Source organism: Megalobrama amblycephala, linkage group LG21 (genome assembly GCF_018812025.1).
Source record: "Megalobrama amblycephala isolate DHTTF-2021 linkage group LG21, ASM1881202v1, whole genome shotgun sequence".
NCBI classification, from domain to species: domain Eukaryota; kingdom Metazoa; phylum Chordata; class Actinopteri; order Cypriniformes; family Xenocyprididae; genus Megalobrama; species Megalobrama amblycephala.
In genome coordinates, this window is record NC_063064.1 from 25,823,159 (window position 1) to 25,846,505 (window position 23,347).

Genomic DNA, 23,347 nt, shown 5'->3' on the forward strand with positions numbered 1-23,347 from the left:
TAAAGACATTCATAATGTCTTTCCATTTCAAATAAATACTGTTTCTCAAATAAAGACTGACCTGCTGGACTCGGTCGAGACCAACTAGAGCAGTCCAACCAAGTCAGAGACAAGCCCGAGTGCAAATACCAAGGAGTCCGAGACGAGTCCGAGACAACAAAAAACGTCTCGAGTCCAGACTCGAGTACTACAGCACTACACAGAACATGCAAATAACATTCAAATTTTACAGTCATAAATGTGTCAACACTCTCAAATCCCTTTCTTAGCCTTCTACACACAAACAAACGCATGTCACTTTGACTGCATGCTTTAGCACCTCTGCAGATATAAATAGCACAATAGCAAAATCACAGGCTCTACACAACCCACTGAATCAAACTGGAAAGTGAACAACTCAGGGGGACGTTTCTGAACAAATAAGGTGCACATACAGGCCCAGCAACCTTGGTCACTGTGCCCCCTCACTTCTGGTCAACCCTCTCATCCAGCCCCAGAGTAGGTGCCCTGATTTTAGTTTGTGAGGCAGTACTGCCCTGGGAAGATCTCCCACTGGGGATGGGGAGTGGATGGGTGTAGGCTGTTTGACTCCCCTCACAACCACCACCCCAACGTGGCTCCCCCAAAAATTGTACATGCCCCCTCACTTTATGCACTCTGGCGCTGACCCTGTGCACATATTAAAGTCAGACACTACAAAAGAACACATTTAAAGAGCACTGACTTACAATGAAACTAAACGTGTCAACAAAAACCTGCTATTGAGCAACAAGCTCCATTTCCAAATCTTCAACTTCCAAATAATTTCACAAAAGAATATGTCTCTCTGTGAGAACTGACTAAATCGCCACAGAGAAATTTGCCAACAAATCGACCTAAACATCCCTGCAGGCCTTACTAATGTGCCAGCAGCTGTTTTCAGTGAATCCGAGTTCGCAGAATGTGCATTCGCTGTAAACTTTCCATTTCCCAGGGTCCACAAGGTTCTCAGTGTTGTTGTTGCTGGTTCAGACTTTCTGTTTTCCACAGGTGCCATCTGACAATCTTTAGGGCATTCTGGTGCAGCACTGACTGAGGTGAGTGAACTCATGCATAGTGTCTTTAAAGGTCACTGCCCAAAGAAAACACAACAACTCCAGAACAACTAGGTGAACAAAAGGATAGACTGTAGGTTATATTATTTTACATTTTAAAAATTATTTATATTTTTGACACTTAAAATGCTTTAAAACGATATATTTCCATTTAATAACTGCTTATTAAATAACACTTTCACCTTTCATTAGAAAAAATAGACAACAGACTTTTTGAAAATGAATGCTTACCCAAGATGGTAAAATGCATTTATGCTGTGAAAGTGAAGTGTGGCCAAGTATGCTCTCCCATACTCCCAATTTGTGCTCTGCATTTCACCCATCCAAGTGCACACACACACACAGTATTGAACACAAACACACAGCAGTGGGCAGCCATTTTTACTGCGGCACCCAGGGAGTGATTTGGGGTTTGGTGCCTTGCTCATGGGCACCTCAGTTGTGAGTAATAAGAGTGGAAGAAATTGTGTTTGCTTTATAATGAGAGAATTTGCTTGATTTTTTTTCCCAAGACAGATGCAGTTGTAACCTAAACATATTTGTGTAGCTATTTAAACACTGAAACGCTGATAAGATACAAAATATTTAAGTATACAGCTAAACGCGTCTCCGTGTGGCGGGCTCTGAGTTGTCAACACTAGAAATCTCCGATGGCATGCCTTCAGTTATGTTATTAAATAGTATATTTAAAATAATTTTATTTCACCACCCCACACTTTGCAGACCTTGTGCACATATTAAACACAGACACTACCAAAGAACACATTTAAAAACCAGAACTGACCTGAATCAAGAATCAAAATGTCCAACATATGTCTGCTAATGATATTCCTATAGACCATTCAGGAGCAGACGTTAGTTACATCTCTTGCCACTGTGTTTCTGTGGTGGCAGAAACACAGTGGTAACAAGTGGAGGAAAATGGGCAAAATCCACAGAATAGGAGAAAAAAATTTTTGTTGCGCCTTTGTATGTCAGAATCGGAACGAATCATTTTTCTTGCATTCACGTGTTTATATCTCCCAGTTAGGACTTTATAACTTGCAATTGTGTGCTTACATCACAAGGGGAATAAACACAGTTCATTCATTCCCCCTACCTACATTTCCTGCTGGTACAAAGTCTTCCACGACCTTCAGGTTACAAGTCCGACTCTCTAACCATTAGGCCACAAGTGCCTGTGAAAGCACTGGGTGTGCAATCATTTTAACACCTTGGAATGTCTGTTAACCAATCAGAATATAGAACTGTTCAAAAGTTTGGGGTCAATAAGATTTTTTTGTTTTTGGAAAGAAATGTATACCTTTATTCAGCAAGGAAACATTAAATTGATCAAAAACAAAAGTAAAGACGTCACAAAAGATTTTTATTTCAAATAAATGCTGTTCTTTTAAGAAGTTATGGCAGTTTAATGCCTACAATTACGACCGGTTTGGACTACAACGAGCTTCTTCCCAGGTTGGTGACATCATAAACCATGCAATTAACATAAACACTGCCCACGGTTGTTGTCTACTCCGGACGCGCAAGGCGCGATGCGATGCGTCAAAAGATAATAGAATCCATTATAATCAGTGATACTGTCTACACTGGATGCGGTGCGGAAGACAGCTTCCAGAATCTACACGAGTTCAATGCTGGATTTGCACAAAGGCTATTACTAAAAGATGAAGCAGTTCCCATTTTAAAAGAAGAAGCTGTTGTTTATGTGCCCCAAACTGTAAGTGTTTTATTGTTTGTACATGTCTTTTAAATGTATTGTTGTGTTGCTATTTTTTGGTTGCATCAAGGACGTAAACAAAGACCAACGCGGTTTGGCTTCGCTAGCCAGTTAGCTAAATTCTATTGCATACTTCAACAAACGCCAACAAACTTCTATGTTCATAGACCAACAGTTGTTCATGTTATAAATTAAATGATACCTTTACAAAAATGCTACTACTCAGTCATGTATTTGGCTACAGTAAAGCTCTAATCAGGATAAAACTGTATATTGAAAGCTAACATAAACAGCAGTAACATTTACAAGTGACAGCATATCTAAACACTGACACAAATACAAACGGAAATGTTACCATTCAGAAACGTCCTTTAAAAACCGTGCTTGCAGAGGTTCTGCTTGACCCTCTTCATCATTACTGCTATCTGGGTCTGATTCGGGCTCAATTTGATACGGTAATATAGACACCATTATTTACATTTCTACCAAAGCACATGTAACAACTAATGGTAAGGGGTGTGGCATTTCCGGACGCTTCAGCGAATCACAATACACAGGGCCAGCTAGGGCTGGGCGATATATCGCATGCGATTCTCACGCGCATTTCGTCAGTAAAGCCGGTTCCCTGATTACCGCTAAATCGCCATCACCTGCTTTCAAATGAAGCGCCATTTAACAGACAGAGCCGTAGTTCACTGATAAGCCACGCAAATATCGCGTTCATTATCGAAGGCGATTCATCTGCGATATGAACGTGATATTGCGTGGCTTATCAGTGAACTACGGCTTTGTCTGTTAAATGGCGCTCCATTTGAAAGCAGGTGATGGCGATTTAGTGGTAATCAGGGAACCGGCTTTACTGCCGATATATTGCCCAGCCCTAATTATAGCCCCCTGCATTACTAAATGCTAAACAAACTTTAGTTCAAAAGACTACTCGTTACTCATAAGATGAACAAAAGTATTTGACTTTAATTGGAGCGAATTAGTTGAGTTAACCTAACAAGTTGAATGTAAATAGGTTGGGCTTATATTTTCAAGTCTGTTCAACTTTTTCTTTTTCTTTTTTTTTCTTTTTTTTTTTTACACACCTGGATAATTTCCATTTCAATGACCTGTGGGAGAAAAATAAAGTGAGCTGACCTACTTCCTGCTAACATACAAACAAGTAAAACAAATTCCAGGGCGATTTCTCCCCACAGGCCATGCTCTCAAATCCCTTTTTTAAGTCTTCCACACAAAAAAAAACACACGTCACTTTGACCAAATGCTCTAGCACCCCTGCAGATATAAATAGTGCAATTGTGAAATTACATGCTCTACACAACCCACTGAATCAAACTGGAAAGTGAACAAATCAGGGGGGGAGTTTTTGAACAAATAAAGGTGCACATACAGCGTTGGCGCCACGTGAGGGTCCAGCTCGGTCACTGTGCCCCTCACCTCTGGTCAACCCCCCACCCAGCCCTGGAGTAGGTGCCCTGATTTTAGTTTGTGAGGCAGTACTAGATGTATGAATACGAGATGGGAAATGGATGGGTGTAGGCTGTCAAATACATGGATTAGAAATGAACTTTTTTCATTTTGGTTCGTTCTTAGCAAAAAAACTTTTCGTTCAGGTTTCAGAGCAAAATAAAAACGGAATTGTGTTTGCTTTATAATGAGAGAATTTGCTTGATTTTTTTTTCCAAGACAGATGCAGTTGTAACCTAAACATATTTGTGTAGCTATTTAAACACTGAAACGCTGATAAGATACAAAATTTTTAAGTATACAGCTAAACGCGTCTCCGTGTGGCGGGCTCTGAGTTGTCAACACTAGAAATCTCCGATGGCACGCCTTCAGTTGATGAACACCCCATGCATATATTAAATTATATGTTATTAAATACATAAAGTATATATAAAATCATTTTATTTCACCACCCCACACTTTGCAGACCTTGTGCACATATTAAACACAGACACTACCGAAGAACACATTTAAAGACCAGAACTGACCTGAATCAAGAATCAAAATGTCCAAAATATGTCTGCTAATGATATTCCTATAGACCATTTGGGAGCAGACGTTACAGTTACATCTCTTGCCACTGTGTTTCTGTGGTGGCAGAAACACAGTGGTAACAAGTGGAGGAAAATGGGCAAAATCCACAGAATAGGAGAAATGTTTTTTTGTTGCGCCTTTGTATGTCAGAATCGGAACGAATCAGACATTTTTCTTGCATTCACGTGTATATATCTCCCAGTTAGGACTTTATAACTTGCAATTGTGTGCTTACATCACAAGGGGAATAAACTCAATTCTGTTTTTCCTTCTAAGAATTGTGAGACATAACTCGGATTTGCGAGAACAAAGAATTGTGAGATATATACTTGAAACTTTTGTTATTCTTTTATTCTGTGGCTTCGAAGGACTGCTACTACAGAACTGTCATTTTCTGCCACCAGGTAGGCTCTGCCCACAAAAAAAAAGACATTAGCGTTTGCAAACACCCAAATGGTCTATAGATTATTGGTGTTTCCTAATATGACACACTGTTTGAAGTTACAAGAAAAGTAATGTCAGTATTCTGTGTCACAGTCACAAGCCTAAAAGCTTTATCAAACACTCATAGGTCTTTTCCCTCTCATGGTATCATTGATTTCTTAGGCTGACAGTGGAGTTCAGGGATTTGCATTTAGTATAGCAGTAAACCCATCTGGGCATTCACTCTGCGTGCGAGTAGCAGCATTGTCACAGAGGACGATCGACCGGGAGTCCCGCCCCCCCTCGTCCTCTCTGCCAAGCGCTGTGCCATGTGCCCGTTCAGCACCTGTGAGTGAGTGAGTCGGCACATCTGACACCATCATCAGCCTCATGTCCAAATCCATTCACAGTCTGACTGATTGAGGGGAGCTTTCAGGATGGCTGAATGTACTGACCTTTAGATAACACGGTTAGAATGTGCAGCAGGAAGTGTGAAGGGGAAGTTTACATGAACACCGAATGTTCTGCAGCTGCCACTTTTAAAAAGGAAAAGTTGGGTCACAATATGGTTATGAAAAAGTGAGTTAGTCCTAATTTAATCAGTATAATAATTATGACTTACAAAAAAAACATATAGAATGCAACGTATAAACACATTTAAAAAGGTAAAGGTGCTGTAATTTATGTGACAGTAGCATCACAAAGCAAAATTGCAAAAAATAATGACTATTTTCTCTAACTTACACTACTGGAAGCCAACAGAGGCCACATATGTGACCCGTCACGGAAACCAGGGACACAAGTCGGCAGCACAACTCTTGAGCAAAATGAGAAAGAAGCATTTTTTTTCAAAATTGGTGATTTTCGTGTTTTTGCAGAATCTGTTAGTTGAGATCATGAAGAAGCCTTTCCGTGTTTGAGATAGCAGTATTGGTATATTTAAAAGCGTACATTTTGAGGTCGAAATCGGCTTGTTTTTCGGAGATTCTAGCACGCAGTAGGGGCGTGTCATGTCTGTGTGTATTTCCATACTGGGAAGCGTGGCTACTTACTATGCAACGCTCTGGCCGGCTCTAGCTGATATCAAAATTCAATGAAGAACCGTGGCCGTTACACCGAAAATGTTTTGAAGTACTTCTTCGACAAGCCGGATGCTTATGAACAAGCGCTCACTGATTCTGAAGACGATCTGAGCGACGATGAAAGCGGCATAATAAGACATTACCTCTCTGGAGTCGGGTAACGCGCCGGCGCATTTTGCAGGATTTTTTTCACATTGCAGCAAAACAGACTTAAAATACTCCGTCATTTTTTGTCATAGAGACATAAGTAATATATCAATTGAAACTATAGAATGCCTTCTTTTATTTGTGTACACTCAGAGTAAAAACACAATGTTGTGCTTTTTGTAAAATAAAGAAAACTAACATGATGCGTGATCTCTCGTCTCCCTCTGAACGAAGTCCAATCTGATAGTTCTCAGAAAATGAACTGTAACTTAGTGAATACTAATCATAAAAAAAATTATACTTATGTCTGAAAAAACATTGAAATGTCAAGTTTTAAAACGTGTAAGTCAAATCGAAAACAAACATTCTGTGTTTATGTAATCTTTATGAAAAGAGAGCCATGTCAGAAGTCCGTGATTCAGCTCATTATCCGCTAATGCGGCCACGCCCACGGAGGGAGCGCTATTCAGACGCAAATTCAGAGGCAATGCATGCATTCATCGTCTCAATCGTGTAGCTATTTATTGTCTTGAAAAGTGTTTTGAATAGCCATAGTTAGCGATCTCTGGCCTCTGTTAGTCCAGTTATTTCCTGGATTGCCTATTCTTCTTTAACAGGCTTCTCAGGTGAGAACATTTCATTTCATGATTAAAGTGACCAAAATGATCACGGTTATCACAGAATCCTGTTCAAAAAGTCAATTCACCAAGTTTTATGTGGAAAACCAGCAAATAAAAAATAAAATTAGCATCAATATGTACTTTTTCTTTACATAAACATTAAAATAATAACATTAAAAATGATGGGCAGATTTTAAAGGAGTGTCTTGCAACATGTTATCTACAATGCACGAGTTCAAATAGAGTTTTGACAAAAAAGTCACATATTTCAGCCTCTAAATCATTTTTATAAAAGTCAAAAAAGATAAATTACTGACATTTACAATGCACATTAACCTTTATTATTAATAGTATGCGGTCCATGCAGCTTTACAGGGGGTATGGCTTATCTAAATGAGATGTAAATGAGCCCTATTGTCACTCCCAGCAGGTGAGAACAGGTGAGAACTGCAACTTTAGAGGCGTTTTTCTCCCTATAGAGCTTTCTTGATTGCCTACCTTCAAATGGCCACAACTTCTCCAAATATTATCAGATTTCCATGTGTCACACATCGTTGGAAAGCTTGGAGACTGCACTTTCAGAATCTGTGAATAACTCAAAATGCCCCAAAACCGACTTGTGTCCCTACTTTCCGTGACTGGTCACATATAAACAGACAGAGACAGACGGACCGAACGATAGACAGAAGAAACGATACGCAGAATGAACAAATGATAGACAGAATGAACAAAGGACTAAAGGATAGACAGAACGAATGATAGACCGTACGAACAAATGATAGACAGAACGAATGAACGAATGACAGACAGAACGAACGAACGGACAGACAGAACGAATGAACGAACGAAGGAAAAAATAATACAGAACAAACGAATGATAGACAGAATGAACGAACAATAGACAGAATGAATGAATGATAGACAGAACGAATGAACGAACGAAGGAACAAATAATACAGAACAAACGAATGATAGACAGAATGAACGAAGGATAGATAGAATGAACGAATGATAGACAGAACGAATGAACGAATGACAGACAGAACGAATGAACGAACGAAGGAACAAATAATACAGAACAAACGAATGATAGACAGAATGAATGAATGATAGACAGAATGAACGAAGGATAGACAGAATGAACGAATGATAGACAGAACGAATGAACGAACAAAGGAACAAATAATACAGAACAAACGAATGATAGACAGAATGAACGAAGGATAGACAGAATGAACGAACAAATGATAGACAGAACGAATGAACGAATGACAGACAGAACGAATGAATGAACAAAGGAACAAATAATACAGAACAAACGAATGATAGACAGAATGAACGAATGATAGACAGAATGAACGAACAAATGATAGACAGAACGAATGAACGAATGACAGACAGAATGAATGAACGAACGAAGGAACAAATAATACAGAACAAACGAATGATAGAATGAATGAACGATAGACAGAATGAACGAATGATAGACAAAACGAATGAACGAACGAAGGAACAAATAATACAGAATGAACGAATGATAGACAGAACGAATGAACGAATGATATACAGAACGAATGAACGAATGACAGACAGAATGAATGAACGAAGGAAGGAACAAATAATACAGAACAAATGAACGATAGACAGAATGAACGAATGATAGACAAAACGAATGAACGAACGAAGGAACAAATACAGAATGAACGAATGATAGACAGAACGAATGATAGACAGAACGAATGAACGAATGACAGACAGAATGAATGAACGAAGGAAGGAACAAATAATACAGAACAAATGAATGATAGACAGAATGAACGAATGACAGACAGAACGAATGAACGAATGACAGACAGAACGAATGAACGAATGACAGACAGAACGAATGAACAAACGAAGGAACAAATAATACAGAACAAACGAATGATAGACAGAATGAATGAACGAAGGAAGGAACAAATAATACAGAACAAATGAATGATAGACAGAATGAACGAATGACAGACAGAACGAATGAACGAATGACAGACAGAACGAATGAACGAATGACAGACAGAACGAATGAACAAACGAAGGAACAAATAATACAGAACAAACGAATGATAGACAGAATGAATGAACGATAGACAGAATGAACGAATGATAGACAGAACGAATGAACGAATGACAGACAGAACGAATGAACGAACGAAGGAACAAATAATACAGAACAAACGAATGATAGACAGAACAAACGAATGATAGACAGAATGAACAAATGATAGACAGAACGAATGAACGAACGAAGGAACAAATAATACAGAACAAATGAATGATAGACAGAATGAATGAACGATAGACAGAATGAACGAATGATAGACAGAACGAATGAACGAATGACAGACAGAACGAATGAACAAACGAAGGAACAAATAATACAGAACAAATGAATGATAGACAGAATGAATGAACGATAGACAGAATGAACGAATGATAGACAGAACGAATGAACGAATGACAGACAGAACGAATGAACGAACGAAGGAACAAATAATACAGAACAAACGAATGATAGACAGAATGAACCAATGATAGACAGAACGAATGAACAAATGACAGAACAAATGAACGAACGAAGGAACAAATAATACAGAACAAACGAATGATAGACAGAATGAACGAATGATAAACAGAATGAATGAACGAATGACAGACAGAACAAATGAACGAACGAAGGAACAAATAATACAGAACAAACGAATGATAGACAGAATGAATGAACGAAGGAAGGAACAAATAATACAGAACAAATGAATGATAGACAGAATGAACGAATGACAGACAGAACGAATGAACGAATGACAGACAGAACGAATGAACGAATGACAGACAGAACGAATGAACAAACGAAGGAACAAATAATACAGAACAAACGAATGATAGACAGAATGAATGAACGATAGACAGAATGAACGAATGATAGACAGAACGAATGAACGAATGACAGACAGAACGAATGAACGAACGAAGGAACAAATAATACAGAACAAACGAATGATAGACAGAATGAACCAATGATAGACAGAATGAACGAATGATAGACAGAATGAATGAACAAATGAGACAGAACAAATGAACGAACGAAGGAACAAATAATACAGAACAAACGAATGATAGACAGAATGAACAAATGATAGACAGAACGAATGAACGAACGAAGGAACAAATAATACAGAACAAATGAATGATAGACAGAATGAATGAACGATAGACAGAATGAACGAATGATAGACAGAACGAATGAACGAATGACAGACAGAACGAATGAACGAACGAAGGAACAAATAATACAGAACAAACGAATGATAGACAGAATGAACCAATGATAGACAGAATGAACGAATGATAGACAGAATGAATGAACAAATGAGACAGAACAAATGAACGAACGAAGGAACAAATAATACAGAACAAACGAATGATAGACAGAATGAACAAATGATAGACAGAACGAATGAACGAATGACAGACAGAACGAATGAACGAACGAAGGAACAAATAATACAGAACAAACGAATGATAGACAGAATGAACGAACGATAGACAGAATGAACGAACAAAGAACGACAGACAGAACTAATGAAAGAACGATAGACAGAACAAACGAAAAAACGAAGGAACAATAGACAGAACGAACAATTAATAGACAGAATGAACCAATGATAGACAGAACGAACGAACTAATGAAGGAACTATAGACAGAACGAACAAATAATAGATTGAATGAATGAACAACCAAACAAACAACCGAATGAACGAAGGACTGAAAAAAAAAAAAAACACAAGTAGAAATTCATGACCTTTATGTGGTTCCATGTTTGGAAACAGTCATTATTCCTGCAATTCCATATGGAGATGCTAGTGTTGCGGAAACTACATAATTTCTAACCTTTGGGTGTAGTTTAGTTTAGTTCAGTTACTTTTATCGTCCACAAAGTGTACATTTGTCCTTGGCTTTACCATCTAATATACATTTATTACATTTATGCATTTGGCAGGTGCTTTTATCCAAAGCAACTTCCAAAAGAGCAACAAAAGCAATTTGTCAAAGAGCCAACAATATTGATAATATAAAATGCCCAGTTTATTACAACTAGATTAGGAAGCAAGATAGAAAAAGAGCTAAAAAGAGTGTGTGTAAGGGCATTGGTTTAATGGTGTGGGTGGTTAAATGCTTATGAATGAGGACATCGACATAATATTAAAAACAGCAAAACAAAAATTGGAATTGCCTTTCCTGTGCCTATCAACAATGGCAATATCAAGTTACACATCTCACCCGCAGGCATGATGCGATGCATGGCCACCGACAGGAAGAAGATGGCGTCGCTGTAGTATGCGCCGGAACCTGCACTGAAGTGTTTCTGCATGGCTTCCACGATGGGGAATAATTTCTCTGTAAGGGCATCTACATTGTGAAACACCACCTGAAATAGACATCAGACAGTGATAAATGAGGACATTTTTGTTACACTAGTGACACTAGCACTACATTTTTGTAAATTCGTGCATGGGTGGACAGGACTGAGCTGTATTTCTGCCCTCTTTTGGCACTGAGATTTCATTCTCAGGTGTTCACCATTTGGCTCACTGAACCTTGACAGTCGTCTTTTACTTCTACTTCCTTTGAAAAACGCACAATACCTGTGTTTGTCCGCAGTGCAATCGGCCCCTAATCCTGCTCTGCAATGCAAGGCTTTGGAGTCGACTCGACTCATGCAATCAGATAATGTGTATCTCTCGCTAGGTTGCACAAAGAAGATTGAGGCTGAGGGGGGTGGGGTGTTCAGTCATCACAGATTTCCCATTAAGGTTTTGATTCCAGGGGCATACTATATGTTTCTGCCGTAGGATTAACATTCCACCTTTAGTATGGTGAAACAAAATCACTAATTCAGCACATACTCTGAAGATTCAAGAACAGTTGACACACACATTAAGATATTTTTGATGAAATCCGTGAGCTATCTGGCCTCCAATAGACTGCATTTATGTGAGTAATTAATGACAGAATTTTCATTTTTTTGAACCCTTTAAGGTTTTGTCTCATTTGTATGGAAATTAGGGCTGTCAAATTAACGCGTTCATTTTGATTAATTAATCTGAGAAAAAATAACGCGTTAAAAAAAACAACGCAGATTAATTCATTCCGTATTGACCTTTGAACCTGGAGCAGTTCTCGTGCGCGCGAGCTCTCTGTCTTCAAAGTAAGCACCGTCTTTGCACTCTCTCTACCTCACACATAATAATCTACATCAACTGATACAATGCTAAAAGTTTGTGAGACCGAATCGTTTCACGAGGCGCATTCGGAGAATGTTTTTCCTGAATAACCGCTGGGTGTGAATAGTGCTCAAAAGAACGTCACCTCATCTTCTCTGACAGGCGCCCTGCACGTGCAGCTGACATAAACCACACTTTCAGTAAACAAAACGAAAATCCTATCCAGTGGTGAAGTGTTTTCTGTGTTGACAAATCTTTTGTGATGTCCTAATAACAGTCGCGATTCGCACGCAACGCGTCAACATCCGCTAATGTCCAATTCGCGACCTAATAATGACTCATTTGAACAGATTCATTTTAATGAATCATGACAACAACTGTCCACACGGTCTTTGGTCTATAACGAATCAATTACTCGAACAACTCTGAAATGAGAACATAAGTGTGCTTACCCCATTTAGCAAGAGTGGTTAGTAAAATTAGCCTTAATATTCCACAGTATTTTCAGGTTATTTAAATGTCAATCTGTAGTAAATTAGGCCTACCTATAAAATCAGTTAGTTTAGACTGGAGTGAGGTGAAACCAGAACAAAGCAAGTTGTTGTTAGCTAGGTGCATTCAATTGTATATGGTAGAAAATTATATTATTAGTTAATATAACTTCTAAATGCTACTTTTTAATACTTTTCAGGTTTAGCAAAAAAGCATCTTTTACAAAGCTATAAAATCACTTTTTTTTTTTTTTTGCAAAGAGGGCTAGAAAGAATTACAGTGAGAGTGACGGGTACTTTATTGTCAGTATCTGGCTCGCAGATCACGTGGGTAGGGCACTTTTTACTGTTTGTGTGGATGACCATGTCTGTCACCACCAAAGACCATTTTTGACCCAGGAAAAACCCTGCATTGATTCATTTGAATTGAAATATTTAATACTTTCACAACAAAAATTATGTATGCGATTCATTTAGATTAATTAATCACAGAGTATGTAATTAATTAGATTAAAATTTTTAATCGATTGACAGCCCTAATGGAAATATGTGCAAAAGTACAGTCAGACAAATATTTGTTGTATGTAGAGGCAGATTTTCTTTGAAAATTTCACACAACAAAGACACCCTGTATCTTTGGACTCAGAAAATGCAAAATTCTGACAAATGTACAATTGAAAGTTGTACGCGACAACTGACAATTGAAAAGCGACTGTGTTCATTCGCACAGACTCATTCGTTTTTCTAATTTCACCCAAAAAAGGAACATTCAACAGTCCAATAGTGTCCCCCAAACGCGACTACACAAGAGGGGGATTCCAAATAGAAGTCGAGAATTTGAATTCTCCATCCAAAGGTATTGGGAAGATGATTTTCAATATTTAACTTGATTGGAAAATTGACTGGGAGAATTTCATGAATCAAAATGCCAAGTGAAGTGAACTGTCATGGGTTTGATTTCCAGGGAATTGCTACAAAATATGCTACAATATATTTCCATTTCAAATAAATGCTGTTCTTTGTTGCACAGAAATGTTAAGAAACACAACCAAAATGTTTTTGAGCACCAACCTCATTCTTGAGCCATGACAGTAATAAACTGTCATTTTAATTTTTTTAAGTTATTAAAAAACATCTACCAACAAAAAAACTCTTACCAACCCCAAACTTTTGAATGGGAGTTTACCTCAAAATGTAATCTAAGCTGCCTGCCTTGGATAAAAATACCTGCTGAATGTAATTGTAAATGCTTTAAAGCCACTGGTAAATAATGCAGAAGCAATAAGAAATAACAGAGAAAACAAAATATTTAGCTCATGAGAACTTGAAAGAGAACAGAACACTCATTTGAATTCATTCATTCACTTGAAAAGAACTAATAATTAGGAACAGAAACTACACCAGTAAGTGCTAGTTTCATTTTATAGATGGAGTAACCGCTGGGACCGGCTATCTCTTCCAGGAATTCACATGAGATTCAGAGAGTAGCTGCATACAGAGCTCAGTTTAACCTCTATTACTAGCACATGAAGTGCAGTTCAATAATGACTGTGGTATTATTAAATTAAAGGCTTCTGGCAGTGTTAATGCTCATGGAGACATTGGAGCCAAGCCTGCTGGTCATTTACAGTATGTGCTTCTGATTTTCCAAATACTTCTGGAAGTGAGAATGTCTATATTAAAGTGAGACTGTATTACTTACTGCTGACAATATGAATGTTCTGTGAGGGACACAGAACTCAATGGGAATATGATTGCCCTACCTAAACTAAAAACCACCATGTTACAGTGATGGAATAAACCATGGTAATACCATGGTCATTTAATTTGATATTTTGTACTAAAATCATTGCCATATTATTGGCACCCTAATACATTTAACAGAATACCATTATACTACTATGGTACATAACCAAAAATACAAAACTATCAATCAACTACATTTATCAGCCAATGCTGTCAAACTGCAATTCAGAATGGAACCCTGACTGTTCAAATCATCAACCTTTTACACACTTCATTCAGTTCCTCAAAGAGCTAAATAAACCATAATGACCTTTCTCCCCCCAGCACCAGCTGATGACGCCGTCATCTCTTCCCAGAGAACACGTGTCTGATGAGTTCACACTGGATTCAACTCATCATGAGACTGTGTGGGAGTCTGTGAGCCCACAGCGATAGTGGAACTTTCCACGCTGACTGTGTCAATGCAGTAGTTTTAAGAGTTTCTCATTTTTATTTAGATTAACGTCATGTACTAAAATAACTAAAACTAAAACATTCACTCACCACCAGCCATTTTATTAGGTACACCTTGCTAGTACCAGGTTGTACCCCTTTTGCCTTCAGAACTGCCTTAATTCAACAAGGTGCTGCAAACATTCCTCAGAGACTTTGGTCCATATTGACATGATAGCGTCACACAAGTGCTGTAGATTTGTCAGCTGCACATCCATGATGTGAGTCTCCAGTTCCACCACATCCCAAAAGTGCTCTATTGGATTGAGATCTGATGACTATAGAGGCCATTTGACTATAGTGAATTTATTGTCATGTTCAGGAAACCAGTTTGAGATTATTTGAGCTTTGTGACAGCACGTTATCTTGCTGGAAGTAGCAATCAGATGATGGGTACACTGGTCAAAAATGGATGGACACAGTCAGCAACAATACTCAGGTAGGTTTAAACGATTCTCAATTGGCACAAAGTGAGTCAAGAAAATATCCCCAACATGGTTACACCACCAGTAGCCTGAACTGTTGATACAAGGCAGGATGGATCTTTGCTTTCATGTTGTTTAAACCAAATTCTGACCCTTCAATCTGAATGTTGCAGCAGTCCAGAATCATCAGACCAGGCAACGTTATTCCAATCTTCTATTGTCCAATTTTGGTGAGCCTGTTCGAATTGTAGCCTCAGTTTCCTGTTCTCAGCTGACAGAAGTAGCACTGGTGTGGTATTCTGCTGCTGTATCCCATCTACTTCAAGTTTCGATGTGTTGTGCGTTCAGAGATGCTCTTCTGCAGACCTCGTCTGTAACCAGTGGTTATTTGAGTTACTGTTGCCTTCCTATCAGCTCGAAACATTCTAGCCATTCTCCTCTGACCTCTGGCATCGACAAGGCATTTTCACCCACAGAACTGCCGCTCACTGGATATTTTGTGTCTTTCGGACCATTCTCTATAAACCCTAGAGATGGGTGTGCATGAAAATCCCAGTAGATCAGCATTCGGAAGTTTCTGAATGCCACGTTCAAAGTCACTTAAAATCATTTCTTTCCCATTCTGATGCTCAGTTTAAACTTCAGCAGATCGTCTTGATCATGTCTACAAGCATAAATGCATTGAGTTGCTGACATGTGATTGGCTGATTAGATTTTTGCATTAATGAGCATTTGAACAGGTGTACCTAATAAAGTGGCCAGCGAGTGTATATCGTCTTCTACTAAAAGTACTACTACTACTCCAAACAACATTCATAATCATTATCACCCTCATCACTAAATGTTATTATTATTACCACTACTACAAGAATTAGTTGTACATCATATAATATAATATAATATAATATAATATAATATAATATATCTTCTACTAGTATTACTACTGCTCCAAATAACAATAATAATCATTAAAATTTATTATCCAATAAAATAGGCTCGTTTTGTGTGTGTGTGTGCGTGTGTGTGTGCTTAAGACTGCTTTAATCAAAATGTTGCAGCATATGTTGGGATGGGTGATGATGATTATCGGATGTTGCATTAAGCCAAATACTCATTATCTTATTGTGTGTGTGTGTGTTGAATGAGTCTGGATTAAAGGAAGGTAATCTGCACCTCACAGTCTTACAGCATCCCCGCTAAACTGAGCCACTGTCCAACCTCCAGTCCAGGACAGAGGATCAGCCTCCACTAATGCCTGGCAACTGCTTGATACATGATACATAGCAGAAAATTTGTGCTGCCTTTACATGATCAATCAAATAACCTTAAAAGTCCAGTGACAACCTGAACCTGAAAATCTGCCTGAACTAGGCCAAGTTTACTTAATGCTTCTACAGACAAATCCTCTACAACAAGATCAGACCAAAGATCCTAAAGCTCAAAGAGGAATCAGAAAAAACAATGTGATAGAGTAACACTGCCCCCATGTGACCAACACACAGCCAATGAATGCCTTGCTTTATACTTCAGCAGAAATTTTTTTGTAACCTTGGCCAGATCTGTGCCTTACCACAATTCTGTCTCTGAGCTCTTCAGGCAGTTCCTTTGACCTCATGATTCTCATTTGCTCTGACATGCACTGTGAGCTGTAAGGTCTTATATAGACAGGTGTGGCTTTCCTAATCAAGTCCAATCAGTATAATCAAACACAGCTGGACTCAAATGAAGGTGTAGAACCATCTCAAGGATGATCAGAAGAAATGGACAGCACCTGAGTTAAATATATGAGTGTCACAGCAAAGGGTCTGAATACTTAGGACCATGTGATATTTCAGTTTTTCTTTTTTAATAAATCTGCAAAAATTATTAAATCCTCTATAACAAGATCAGACCAAAGATCATAAAGCTCAAAGAGGAATCACAAAAAAAAACACTGTGATAGAGTAACACTGCCCCCATGTGACCAACACACAGCCAATGAACGCCTTGCTTTATACTTCAGTTACTAAAGTGTGATTTATTGAAATAAAAGTGACTATTTGACTGTATTATTTAGAACACTAAAATAAAGACAGTCATTGTTCAGTGAAAAAGATCTGCAGAGCTGGCCGAGTCTTGCTCGATTTTTTATTGATTTAAGCTTAAATCTGATTAGAAGTAGGTTCACAGAATGAGCCTAGTTGTTTTGATGAACTGAAAAATCTGTTACACATTGTGAAAGTGTTTGATAACAGGCAGTTTGAGCGGTCCTGAGGGAGTACTGCTGTATGAGAGCGGCGTGTTGTTATTCTGCGAGCTGATGTAAAGGAAACGTCTGCGGTGTGACCTCTAGTCCAGCTGTCTGAGTTCAGCTTTCCTGCACTGCCACCTGCTGTGCTTACAAACAGCAGAAAATGCCTTTGTGCATTTAACAAGAAAAAAAGGAACGTCCCTTTTTCAGGATACTGTATTTTAAAGATAATTTTAAAATCCAAATAAGCTTAACATATTGCATGGAAAAAGTTTAAACAAAGTTTTTCATGCTTGTTCAATGAACCATAAACAATTACTGCACATGTCCTTAAAGAGATAGTACACGCAAAAATGAAAATTCTGTCACCCTCGTTGTTCAAAATGTGCAAGACCTTCGTTCATTTTCAGAACACAAATTAAGATATTTTTGATGAAATCTGAGAGGTTTTTTGTCCCTCCATTGACAGCTACGCAACTAAAACTTTTGATGCTTCAAAAAGTTCATAAAGTGATCGTAAAACTAATCCATAAGAATTGAGTGGTTTAGTCCAAAATTTCTGAAGAGACTTGATCGCTTTATATGATAAACAGATTGAATTTAGGCTTTTATTCACATATAAACCTTGATCAGCTCACACATCAGTTGTGGTAAACAGAAGCTCAAGCAAGTTTGCTTGACACATGCGAGAACCAATGAGATTTGTTCTTGTGCTTTACGCAGCACGTTTGAGTGTATGTTTATGTTTGCCAATCAATGTTTATATGTGAATGAAAGCCTAAATTCAATCTGTTCATCATATAAAGCGATCAAGTTTCTTCAGAAAATTTGGACTAAACCACTCAATTCATATGGATTAATCTTAAGGTCTCTTTATGAACTTTTTGAAGCATCAAAGTGGTAGTTGTGTAGCTGTCTATGGAGGGACAGAAAGCTCTCAGATTTAATCAAAAAGATCTTCATTTTTGTTCCGAAGATGAACGAAAGTCTTGTGGGTTTGGAACGACATGAGGGTGATTAATTAATGACGGAATTTTCTTTTTTGTGTGAACTAACTCTTTAAGACACTAAATGTTTACAGGCGGTACTTGACAAAAACGCAACATGAAATACAACTCATGTACCTTGTTCTCTGAGGTGAATATATTCAAGTTATCGCATTCACAGCTGTCATCTGTGATTCTGTATTTCATGTCGTGTTTTTGTTCATCTCCACTTCTCACAGCTTGTGTGCTTTTTCTGGGCAAGACAAAGTGAACTGTGGCGCTAATAGAGTTTTGCAAACACGCACTTTGTGAAGCCAAAGTTATTGATTTTTATTAACGAAGACTTTCGTTAAATAATACATTAAATTTCGGTTTGTTTTTTACTAAAGCTTATCGTATACCCCCAGAACACTTGGAATATATGGCACGTGTCACATGGGATCATTCTGTGATACTTTTGCGTCTTTTTTTTTACAAAACTTAAAGGTGCTTTATGTAAGAATGACAGCTAGTGGCTGAAATGGGTACTGCAGTCCAAATTGCAAATTGTTTGCCCCGCCCCCTCCTCCTCAGACTCGACGCTCTCGCGGATTGCCAGTTTGAAGACACGCAACAGGAGTGAGCTCAATTGACATTGGAAGGCGAGGATACTTAAACACGGTACAATAATTATTTGATTTATTGATTTACAATGAGTTGATATCGCGTTTTAATATGCTCCCGTTCATAGAGATTTTTAGACGGATGCTGAGGCTTTTTAGGTCGGGTAGAATCGGCGATCTCTGACCCAGTTTGTCCGCTGGCTTCCATGGCTGCAATTCGATAAATGTGTTTTAGGGCTGCACGATATATCGCACGATATGAAAAATAAAATTGAACTTGAAAGCGATTATCGCTTAAACGCGATTCTTAGTGCGATTATGAAATCGCAAACGCTGCGATTGTTTTTTTTATGCGCAGCTTGTCAATGAAGTATGGCTCCAAATGCTAATCCATCTGAAAGCACTGCGAGTGTGAATCACTTATAATGTACATTTGAAAAAGCGTCAAACGCGTCAAACATCTTTCCAGATATGAGAAGCATTTATTAAAGGTCCCGTTTTTCGTGTTTTTTTGAAGCTTTGATTGTGTTTATAGTGTGCAATATAACATGTGTTCATGTTTCGCGTGTAAAAAAACACAGTATTTTTCACATAATTTACTTATCTGTATACCGCTGTTTCCACTGTCATAAAAACGGGCTGATGACTTCCTTGTTCTATGAAGTCCCTCCTTCAGAAATACGTAACGAGTTCTGATTGTGCCAGCGGTTCCTGTGTTGTGATTCGACAGCAGTTTAGCGCATCTTGCCCGGAAAGGTCACGCCTCTTACCATAACGTGGAGATGCATGCGCTCAGTGTTATTGTAAACGTGTCTTTAATTTTACCCTATCAATTTGAGCCGGAATCAGACCCGGTGATTGGACTGCGGGATGAAAATAACAGCGTTTCGACGACATGGCGACAAACACACTCTACAAACGCAACTCTTGTGTATTCCTGTGGGCGGAGGTTAGTCAAAAAACTGTTTTAGTGACGTCATTAAAGAAGGAAGTAGAGGGATGTAGTCCAAACTGGCCGTTCGATGTAGGCGACTTCTGTTAAATAAAATATCTCGCTTGGCATTGAACTTTGAGCTTTAAAATTTTACAGATTTTATTTATACTCTAACAACAACATTACACACTAACTAAAGTTTGAAACATGGGATCACGAAGAACGGGACCTTTAATATCTTGTCCAACAAAAGACAACATTTAATAACATGTTTTTACTCCAAACTCACTTCATAACAACAGTTGAGCGTCCTTCTGTGAGGCAGTCGTGTGTTTATTAGTCATGTTTAATTAATCAAAGCGTTTCAATCTTCTGTTTATTCAGCTACAGTGATATAATGCGTGTCATCTTCTGCTGCAGGGCATATTTTGATTTTTTGCGCAAGAGCGCCCTCTGGCTTTCAGATGGAGAAGCATTTACTACTGATCACAGAGCCGTACAGCTCTGACAAGCCACGCATTAAATAATGGCAGCCTTTGCCATATCGCGTGCGATTTTATCGCGATAAATCGTGCAGCCCTATGAAATACTATTGAGTAAATTGGCAACATGCGGTCTTGCACAGACCAAAACATTTCCGACACGGAACGCAAATTTCAAAGTAAAATAACTGGCTGTAGCAATGGTTTTCAGAGAAACGAGTATGTGAACTCAACATGTTTAATAAATATCTGCAAACATATTATGGTATTTTTATGCTTTAGTACAGTCAAAAACTTACATAGAGCACCTTTAATGCTGGTCGCTATTCACTGCTATTATATGGACGAGCGTGAGTGGGAAATTTTTGTTTTAATTCTCCTTTTGTGGTCCATAAAAGAAAGAAGGGCATTTGGCATTGGAACAACACCAAGGCGAGTAAATGATGACTTAATTTTCAATTTAGGGTGAATTATCCCTTTAATAACACCAATAATGTCCATTAATATTGCATATAATTATTTTTGGTATTTTTATTATATGTAACATATACAGTATGCTTTATAATATAATATGATTATAACATAATGTAAGATAATATTATAATTTAATATATCTTATATAATAACCCATGTCGTCCATATTCTACTCATACTCCAAATAAATGTATTCAGACTGCAAATATTTTAAAGACATCAAAACATGAGATAGGGAGTCGGTGCTGCATCAGCACACATCGCAAAACATGAAGGTTTGCTATACGGTACATACCTCATACCGGAAGGTTGCCTCCAGCAGAAGTTCAGGAAGCATCTTCTCTCCCAGCTCCCGACTGCCCACATCAGAGACGTAGTGCAGAACCAGCATCTCATCCTCCAGGAACCGTCCATGTTTGGCCATGGAGCGCATGGCCACCTGAAACTTCTGCTGAAGGTTCAAGCTCTTGTCAACCTTGGTGAACATCATGAGCATGTGAAAGCGTGACAGCTTTCCCTCCAGGTCAACTCCGGTTCCTGTTCTGCTTTCTGGATGTCCAGAACGGATGTCTATGGAAAGATCTGCATCATCACGGTTGGTGTTGTGGCTCGCTTGTGTTTCCTTGATACGTTTTGTGGTGCTGGAGAAGTTTTGCTTTTCGGAGCCAAAGTAGTAGAAGGCCACCACTGCCAAGGCTGCGGCAAGGAGCAGCATGATCTGATAGGACCTGAAAGTACTGATCCTTCCCATGGTGACCGACAGCACCCGCAGGACACCCATGGATCCACTTCTACATGCACATAATAGATTAGGATGTCCTTTCTTTCCCTGTCTTGTTGACAGTTCCTAATCCATGCCTTGAATGCAAGAAAAAGGAATTTATCAATGACATTTGTTGAGCTGAAAATGTCACTTTTACATACCTAATGAGATCAAATGGTTGTTTTGAGAGCTACGGAAAAGGGGATGAATAAATAAAAAGGACTTAAATTAAGGCCGGTTCATCACACAAATCTGCAATATGACTTAAGAGTGATGTCACATGGACAGTTTTTATAAAACTTTTATGGTATGTTTTTATCATTTTGGAGCTTGACAGCCCAGTCCACATTCACTGTATGGAATAAAGTGGGATTTCAATAAAGAAATGTATTAATGATGACAAATGATGACTTCTCTGTTAAATGGATAGTTAACCTAAAATTACAATTATTTTGTTTCACAGAAGGAAATACAAGAGTGAGAAAATTATTTTATTGGTATAATGATATATTATGGTTTCAGAAGACTTGGAATATAGTCATAAAGACTACTTTTATTATAATTGTATTTACATTTTTGGTGAACACCCCCACTCTTCATTCGCTTTCATTACATGGAAAAGATACTCTTCAATATTTCACGGTTTTCGCAACAAGGAAAACAAAGTCATACGAGTTTAAAGACATTATGACATAAGAATGATCTTTTTTGGATGAACTGTGCGTTTAAGTCATTCAGGTCAAATGACAATTGAAAGATGAACAACCTTCATCGGTGTCAGTGTCAGCTCTAATGCAAGTCAGCAGCAGACGTTCTCTTAAATATGCAAATCCGTACACGAATAATCCGCGTGCTGCAGGATGGCATGTAAGCAACAGTTCCTGCACATGACTGAACTGAGGCACTTACCGCCGTCACATGACGCATTCAGCAACATCAGAAGTCCTTCACTGCTGCTGAAAGCAAACTGTGGAAAGAGTCGATAACTAAAGATTGAAGGAGAAAATGAATTTGCAAAAAGCAGAAGAAATGTGAAGACACGAGACATCTAAACACTTGCTCGTTTTACATCACCGGAAGTTGAATAGTTCATAATAAAAGACTCGCAATCACATGGTAGATCAAAGATTTTGTACTTCTTATTTTAAAGTGCACCATAGATAAATTAAGAAATAAAAATGACAGAACCTTATTTCTAACAGAGAATGGAATGTACGACAATTTTTTAATGTTGATTTAAAATGTAACTTATATAGCTGTAGAAGCTGTATTTACTTAGACTTATTTTATTTCTGTTTAGTTATGGATATGGATTACTTTTTTGATGT

At 38.2% G+C, this 23,347-nt stretch overlaps 1 protein-coding gene across 1 annotated transcript in view; it reads right to left on the minus strand.

Moving 5' to 3' along the window:
- The window catches only part of xxylt1 (xyloside xylosyltransferase 1), a 52,510-nt gene extending 29,368 nt beyond the window's left edge, over nt 1-23,142 (minus strand). Inside the window, exons 1-3 of the mRNA XM_048172709.1 lie at nt 22,929-23,142; nt 21,552-22,114; nt 11,451-11,598 (exon numbers count right to left, since the gene is read on the minus strand). Of these exons, the coding sequence (XP_048028666.1) occupies nt 11,451-11,598; nt 21,552-22,037 (634 nt within the window). The 5' untranslated portion in view covers nt 22,038-22,114; nt 22,929-23,142. The remainder of the gene's footprint in view (nt 1-11,450; nt 11,599-21,551; nt 22,115-22,928) is intronic.
- Between the last annotated feature and the right edge of the window lie 205 nt (nt 23,143-23,347).